General features: G+C 47.9%; 1 protein-coding gene across 1 annotated transcript in view; it reads left to right on the top strand.

The window, feature by feature from the left end:
- Positions 1–1,604, top strand: part of INSM1 (INSM transcriptional repressor 1) — a gene marked incomplete at its 5' end in the record, with an annotated part of 2,275 nt that extends 671 nt beyond the window's left edge. The window contains 1 exon segment of the mRNA XM_014582169.2: positions 1–1,604. Within this exon segment, the coding sequence (XP_014437655.1) occupies positions 1–472 (472 nt within the window).
- Between the last annotated feature and the right edge of the window lie 7,140 nt (positions 1,605–8,744).

Raw genomic sequence — 8,744 nt, 5'->3', positions numbered from 1 at the left:
AGGCGGCGTATCCGAGTCGGGCTCTGAAGACGGGCTCTACGAATGCCACCACTGCGCCAAGAAGTTCCGCCGCCAGGCCTATCTGCGCAAGCACCTGCTGGCGCACCACCAGGCGCTGCAGGCCAAAGGCGCGCCGCCAGCGCCCCCGGCCGAGGACCTACTGGCCTCGTATCCCGGGCCCGACGAGAAGGCGCCCCAGGAGGCTTCCGGCGACGGCGAGACGGCCGGTGTGCTGGGCCTGAGTGCGTCCGCCGAGTGCCACCTGTGCCCAGTGTGCGGGGAGACGTTCCCCAGTAAGGGCGCCCAGGAGCGCCACCTGCACCTGCTGCACGCCGCCCAGGTGTTCCCCTGCAAATACTGCCCGGCCACCTTCTACAGCTCGCCGGGCCTCACGCGGCACATCAACAAGTGCCACCCGTCCGAGAACAGACAGGTGATCCTCCTGCAGGTGCCAGTGCGTCCCGCTTGCTAGAGCGCGCCTCCGTCCCAGCCCCCCGAACTGTGCCTTCGCTTGGAGACCCACAAAGAGAGCGCGCCCTGCATGCCCGCGGCGTCCGCGCTCGGGGCGATCTCCCCCCTCCCCGTGAAAGTGTCGTCTCCACTTCTCTCGGTGTGGCGTGATGGTAACCCCGATCCTCTCGTGACTCCTTTTGGATTCCCCCTTTTGCGTCGTGTCCCTCCCCACACACTCCCATCTCCGTGGCGCAACAGGGGGTCAGTCTCCTGCACTGGGAGGAGAGCTGTAGGCGTTTGTCTTGTGGTTGGAAACCTCCGCTTGCAGGGGAGAAGCTGTTTTTCTTTCTAGTATTCGCTGTGTTCACGGTCTAGAAAATGCGGTTTGCTCTCGCCCACCAATCTCTGCTCTCTGTTTGTAGCGTACGGGTTGTTTTGGGTGAATCTTGAGGAATAAATGCCTTTATATTTCACAGGCTGTAAATGGAACTTCCCACACGATTAGCTTTATTATGGCTTGTGAACTGCTGGAGTCTGGCTTTACCTTTTTGTATGTGAACAAATCAAATTGCTTAAAAAAGAGTTTTCTTTAGTATAGCCACAAATGCCTTGAACTGTTGTCTGTTTGGGATTGTTTTGGGGGGAGGGGAGGGAATTTTCAGAAGATGCTGTAGTAACTGCCTCAATGTTTCACAGACTTTTTTTGGTTTGATCATCTTTGTTGAGGTTGGACTATATGAGTTCCCTCTAAATGTATATGTTGATTTATGAGTAATTGTTATTTATTCTTTATTTATTTATATTAATTATGAAGATTATGATATTATTTGATTGCAGATCTTCTTCTTTTTTTTTTTGGTGCGCTTTCCCCCCTCGCCACTCGTGACATTTCACTGTGCATTTTAGAAGACAGCCTTTTTCTAAAGGGATCTGCTAAAAGTTTTAACTTTTGTACCTATCTGAGCGAATTACAGACAACCGACCATTTTATTCAGCTTGGAGGGCCTCCGAGGCGCTCACACAACCGACAGCTCTTACTTTTAAATGCAATCTCTTTTCTACATACATTATTTTCTTAATTGTTAGCTATTTATAGAAAGCTTCAATAGAACTGTTTCAACTGTATAACTATTTACTATTCAAATAAAATATTTTCAAAGTCAAATTTTCGTGGACTTATTTCTGCATTGCATGGGTTCAACACGGATTTAAAATAGACCTGATCATGCTCTTTTTTTCTTAAGAAAAAGAAAACCCTGCCAGAGTCACTAGGATTGTGGATTTTTTAGAGCTGAACCTAGCTAAACCGCTGTATTCTGCCCTTGTCGCTGGAGGGTGTAGTCTCAAGAATTGCTCACTGGGGTCCTTAAAAATGTGCTGAAATGGGTTCGAAGGGGGGCCGTGGGCATCTGTTTAGAGGAATCTGTTCCATGTCCTTAAGAATCTATCCTTTTTACAAGAGAATGTGTTCTACACCCTTCATTTCCCCATTTGGACCTCAGGGTAACAAGTCCTCAAGTAAGCGAGTAGCTTTTGTTCCTTAAATATGAACTGTTAGAAAGTGGAAATGATTTCACAGTCAGATTTCCAAAATAAGGGAAGAAAACCAATTCACATTCGGATGCAGCGAAGTTAATCAAATGGGTTTTGGGAAAGGGCTCAGAAATAATTTTCCAATCCATTTTTAGAGCCATCTATTTTGGGGAAAAACTGGAACACCATCTGTTGGGGGTATTAAATTGAATAATAGGTGATTTCAGTGTTTTCCGTTATGTGTCACTCAACTCTTTGACGAACAGTTCGGACTTTCACCAGTGCGTGTTTCACAGAGTTTTTCTCTAGCTTGGAAACATTTGATTACAGAGCAGTGTTCCACATCACATATGTGCGTCCCCTTTTGTGTGTTTTTGTTATCCCCCCCCCAAGGCCCACCACGTCTTCTATCATTTGACTGCTAAAGAGTTTAGAAATCTATACAGTCAAGAGTAGCTGGAACGGTGGAAGGGCAGGCCACGAAGAACTTGGAAGGAGAAACATTGATGAAAGAGATCATTCTCAGCTTCCGCACCTTAAGTTTTGTGTGGAAGAGGCTTTAGGAAAAGGCTCGGCTGGCAGGAACATTGAATATTCCTCCCTTTTTGTGAGGATCTTGAAACAGACTCAGAATAACAATGAAGGAGGAAGACTACAGGTAACTTTCCTCCAGGACAAGTCGCCGATCCCCTTTTATGCCTGAGGACTCCATATTTTACCGGTTTGGATAATGAGGGACGACAGGTCTGATACAATATAAAAGCACAGGGACAAAGCAGCTCTTCAAACAACCCAAAAACTTTGAATGAGAAAAAGAAATATGCCCATTTGTGGGCTGGGACCTACTGCCCCTCCCCCCACCAATATGGAAGCTTTTAAAAATACTCTTTCTGAATCACACCCTACTTGAAAGGTCCTCTAAATGAGTCATTGTATGTAGGTTCTAGGGCTAGGAAGAGTTTCCTTAAAACCTGCAGGCCACGTGTGGCAAGTCTAGACCTGTCCACAGGAAAGGTATCTTGTCTTCTCTGTTGGGCTCATTGTTTTTCTTGTCCGCCATTGTAAAGCATAAATTCATCTAAGATCTATCTTTATGATATAATTTCTACACCCTTCATTTCCCCATTTGGACCTCAGGGTAACAAGTCCTCAAGTAAGCGAGTAGCTTTTGTTCCTTAAATATGAACTGTTAGAAAGTGGAAATGATTTCACAGTCAGATTTCCAAAATAAGGGAAGAAAACCAATTCACATTCGGATGCAGCGAAGTTAATCAAATGGGTTTTGGGAAAGGGCTCAGAAATAATTTTCCAATCCATTTTTAGAGCCATCTATTTTGGGGAAAAACTGGAACACCATCTGTTGGGGGTATTAAATTGAATAATAGGTGATTTCAGTGTTTTCCGTTATGTGTCACTCAACTCTTTGACGAACAGTTCGGACTTTCACCAGTGCGTGTTTCACAGAGTTTTTCTCTAGCTTGGAAACATTTGATTACAGAGCAGTGTTCCACATCACATATGTGCGTCCCCCTTTTGTGTGTTTTTGTTATCCCCCCCCCAAGGCCCACCACGTCTTCTATCATTTGACTGCTAAAGAGTTTAGAAATCTATACAGTCAAGAGTAGCTGGAACGGTGGAAGGGCAGGCCACGAAGAACTTGGAAGGAGAAACATTGATGAAAGAGATCATTCTCAGCTTCCGCACCTTAAGTTTTGTGTGGAAGAGGCTTTAGGAAAAGGCTCGGCTGGCAGGAACATTGAATATTCCTCCCTTTTTGTGAGGATCTTGAAACAGACTCAGAATAACAATGAAGGAGGAAGACTACAGGTAACTTTCCTCCAGGACAAGTCGCCGATCCCCTTTTATGCCTGAGGACTCCATATTTTACCGGTTTGGATAATGAGGGACGACAGGTCTGATACAATATAAAAGCACAGGGACAAAGCAGCTCTTCAAACAACCCAAAAACTTTGAATGAGAAAAAGAAATATGCCCATTTGTGGGCTGGGACCTACTGCCCCTCCCCCCCACCAATATGGAAGCTTTAAAAAATACTCTTTCTGAATCACACCCTACTTGAAAGGTCCTCTAAATGAGTCATTGTATGTAGGTTCTAGGGCTAGGAAGAGTTTCCTTAAAACCTGCAGGCCACGTGTGGCAAGTCTAGACCTGTCCACAGGAAAGGTATCTTGTCTTCTCTGTTGGGCTCATTGTTTTTCTTGTCCGCCATTGTAAAGCATAAATTCATCTAAGATCTATCTTTATGATATAATTATAATATAATCTGGTTGTTCACAAACGTACAAACGTGCTTCTTCATCCCCTGTGGAAATGTATTTCAGCTGACTAAGTACACCTTTTCTAAAATAGCAACCGAAATTTCATTTATGTGAGAGATTGAAAGATAGGGAATGGTAAATGGAGGATACTGACATACCCAGTGTAGAAGAAATAGAAAAACTTGGCCAATTCTTTCAAAATAATGCAATAGGAGTTAGGATATGCCAAAGAGGGACATTAGATGATCTCTTTTCTCATGTCTCCCTGGCTAATAAATTCATAGTGTTCTTACTATAATGTACTGCACTGAAACACACCTTTAACTATGCGAAAGATGCTGAGGCCATCCCGTGTGTTCTGAGCTTGCTTTCAGCTTCAAAGACTATCGGTGGAAACCTGCCCAAGGCTGCTTGCTGCTCCGTCCTGGAGTAGGTTTGATGGCAAGAGGGTTGGGGGTCAGGAAGAGTAGTAACAAGGTAAGGGAGGAAGGACTGATTGCAAAGAGGGAATAAAGGAAGGGGTTTGATGTTCATGGTGCCTTCACACCTCCATGCTCCCCCATGGATGTCGCATAATAAACAGCAAAAGGTTGTTCCCACTCCCTTGGTTCCAAAGTGAGCCTGAGGCTAAGACAACAGCAAGATCCACTGGTTTACCCCCTTTCTTCAGGTAATGTCCTCCTGGTTTTGCCTTCTCCTGGAGGCCTGGAGAAGTTGAGGCTTAAAGTCCCCCAGGGCCAGGGGACCAGCAGTTGGTATAATGGCTATGTAGCTGGGCTCATATGTGGTCAACCGCAGTTCAAGTCCCAGACCTGGTGCTTTAAACTCAAGACCTGGTGGCTTAAACTCACACCGGGCACGCATGCGTGTGTGCCCAAGATCCTGAGAGGAGAATGGAGGAGAAGGGCTTGTGACGTGGCCATCCCCCTGGGGGGGGTCGCTTGAGGGGGGAGGTGATTCTTTCTGTCTTTCTGTGGAGGTGATTCTCACTTTCTGTCTCTCTGTGGGGTGATTTCTGTCTCTCTGTTGCAAAAACCTTCACCTCACCATCCCCCCAAAAAAAGCCCCCAGAACCGGAATGCTGAACTGTTGAACTCCAAACTCACAGGCCCTCCTGTGGAGGCATCACTCCTGTGTCTGGACAGGTGATCTGCCTTCAGATGACGCTGGGGCCCATTCAGTTTGGGAGTACCCGATTGTAGAGTGGAAATGAAGCCAGGAGGCCCGACTGGATGCCAGCTGTGCAAAGCCACCTGTGAGCATGTTAGGATACCCTGTGGAGACCTGGATGCATGGGCTGGACAAGGCCACGCTAGCCGCAGGTGGACAGGGCCCCTTCTGGCTATGCCCAGATGCTGCTGATGGGGTGCCACATTTCTCATCTACCTCCAGCCAGGGCCCAACTGGAGTGGCCGCCTGCTCCCACAGCCACCCACGGAGTCCATGAGCAACACAAGGCGGAAGACTCAACAACCCCAGTCAGTAGAGTGCGTTACAGGCATTCCTTCTTCCAAAGGAGAAAGGGGCATCACATAGGTTTGCCCTTTGCTTGGTTGAGTCACTTGGGCTTCCTAGAGGCCTCTGTGTCTTCATCTGGAAACCACAGAGAAGACTCCTGGCAGATGACCTGAGGGGATCTGTGAGCCTTGTGAGACAGTGGGGAGGATTCCTGAGACCATGAGGTGAAAGGCAATCCGGACTCCAGAGGGAACAGGCACTCTTCCTATAGACAGGGACAGACTATGTACCCCTATAGACAGGGACACAGGGGCAGACTAGGTACCCCTACAGACAGGGGCAGACTATGTACCCCTATAGACAGGGACACAGGGGCAGACTAGGTACCCCTACAGACAGGGGCAGACTATGTACCCCTATAGACAGGGACACAGGGGCAGACTAGGTACCCCTACAGACAGGGGCAGACTATGTACCCCTATAGACAGGGACACAGGGGCAGACTAGGTACCCCTACAGACAGGGGCAGACTATGTACCCCTATAGACAGGGACACAGGGGCAGACTAGGTACCCCTACAGACAGGGGCAGACTATGTACCCCTATAGACAGGGACACAGGGGCAGACTAGGTACCCCTACAGACAGGGGCAGACTATGTACCCCTATAGACAGGGACACAGGGGCAGACTAGGTACCCCTACAGACAGGGGCAGACTATGTACCCCTATAGACAGGGACACAGGGGCAGACTAGGTACCCCTACAGACAGGGGCAGACTATGTACCCACAGACAGGGGCAGACTGTGTACCCGACACAGGGGCAGACTAGGTACCCCTACAGACAGGGGCAGACTATGTACCCCTATAGACAGGGACACAGGGGCAGACTAGGTACCCCTACAGACAGGGGCAGACTATGTACCCCTATAGACAGGGACACAGGGGCAGACTAGGTACCCCTACAGACAGGGGCAGACTATGTACCCACAGACAGGGGCAGACTGTGTACCCCTACAGATAGGGGCAGACTGTGCACCCCTATAGACAGGGACACAGGGGCAGACTGTGTACCCCTACAGACAGGGGCAGACTGTGTAACCCTATAGATAGGGACAGGGGCCGACTATGTACCCACAGACAGGGGCAGACTGTATACCCCTACAGACAGGGGCAGACTATGTACCCTTATAGACAGGGGCAGGCTGTGTACCCCCACAGACAGGGGCAGGCTGTGTACCCCTACAGACAGGAGCAGACTATGTACCCACAGACAGGGCAGACTGTGTACCCTTACAGACAGGGGCAGACTATGTACCCTTATAGACAGGGGCAGGCTGTGTACCCCTACAGACAGGGGCAGACTATGTACCCACAGACAGGGCAGACTGTGTACCCTTATAGACAGGGGCAGGCTGTGTACCCCTACAGGCAGGGGCAGGCTGTATACCCCACAGACAGGGGCAGACTATGTATGGACGCTGTTCCATGACATTTTAGGACTCGTTATCAACCAACCCACCTACCAATGGCAGGCTTACTTCGAGCAAAACTTTTATCTTTTTGCAGAAAGGACGTTTGGGTCTTGCAGATAAATTTTCTGGCAAAGAAGCCCTAATGTATGAAGATGTCACTCGCCATCTTGGTAGGCCAGCCTGGTTACAGCTTTTGGTGGTTGAGCTAGAGAGACCTGTGATGCTCGGTAGTAAAGGTACAGGCCATGGAATGTAGAGAAGATCAAAGAAGAAACAGAGTGGGAGAGAGAGGCCCACAGGGATTGAGCTAGAGAGACCTGTGATGCTCGGTAGTTAAAGGTACAGGCCGTGGAATGTAGAGAAGATCAAGGAAGAAACAGAGTGGGAGAGAGAAGCCCACAGGGTGCAAATATTGCAGAACAGAGGGAGAGAACCAGCTGGTGGAGACGTGCAAGGATCTTGATTCCAACTGATCGGCAAGATGGACGGTACCCAAACATATGGCACAATGCGAAGGTCTGCAGAAACTTTAGGTGTTCGAATCGGTGCTTCGGCACTCCAATCCCCAAGTAATAAGTAGCCTGAAAATTGCACCCCAGTGAAAGAGCACAGCCAACTGCGCCTTCGGGCTACAGCCCATTTTTTTTTTTCTTTTTGAAAGAGATTTTTGTTATAGGTGCATGTGCAGAGAAACAGAGACAGAGAGAAAGTAAGGAATCACCCTCCGAGGGGATGGCCATGCTGCAATCCCTTCTCCCTTCTCCTCTTGTAGTTTTTGGGCACGCATGCACACGTGCCCAGCATGAGTTTTAAGCCGCCAGGTCTGGGACTCGAACCGTGGTAGGCTATGTGGGAATCCAGTGGCATAACCATTATGCCATCTGCTGGTCCCTACATCCATCTTACATATTGGAGAAACTTACTGTTTGTCTATTACTAGCCTATAAGATTAAATGACCCAGACTTCCAGAAAAAGTCTGGTACATTCCTTTCTTCTGGGTTTTAATATGGTCATTTTTTTCTAATAGCCACATCAGCAAAACAAAGGAAAGTTCAGAACTTTGGGAACTGGCTCTATAACTTAAGGAAACCTGGTCTTGAGTGCTCCCCACCAATTGGCCTTGGGACAAAAAGCTATTCACATTCAGGGAAGACTCTTCTGAAGGGTTGCTGAAAGTCCTGGGTGCCCTGCACCCGGAAGCTCATTCCATGCCCTGGGCACCTTCATCAGCTAAGGTCTCTAGGTGAGGCCTAGTGCCCTGAGTCCGCAGGAAGAAGGGTCTAGACACGACAGACACACGTACCTGCACAATGATTTTGATAAACAGAAATCTTTTTTTTCCTTCTCTCTTTCTTTTTCTTTCTTTCTTTCTTTTTTTTTTTTTTTTCCACCAGGAGAACTAGGAAACTTTGGCCTCTTTCTGAGGTTACTAAATAAGTAGAACAATAATTTCCTTAAAGTTTATTTATTAATTCCATGAAAGAGAGAAAGAAACAAAGAAAGATGATCACCCCCAACAAGATCTTCAAGTCAACAGTTTTTATGC

Source organism: Tupaia chinensis, unplaced genomic scaffold (assembly GCF_000334495.1).
Source record: "Tupaia chinensis unplaced genomic scaffold, TupChi_1.0 Scaffold142716_1, whole genome shotgun sequence".
Taxonomy (NCBI): Eukaryota; Metazoa; Chordata; class Mammalia; order Scandentia; family Tupaiidae; genus Tupaia; species Tupaia belangeri.
The sequence above is the reverse complement of the archived record's forward strand: the minus strand, read 5'-3'. Positions and strand labels throughout refer to the sequence as shown.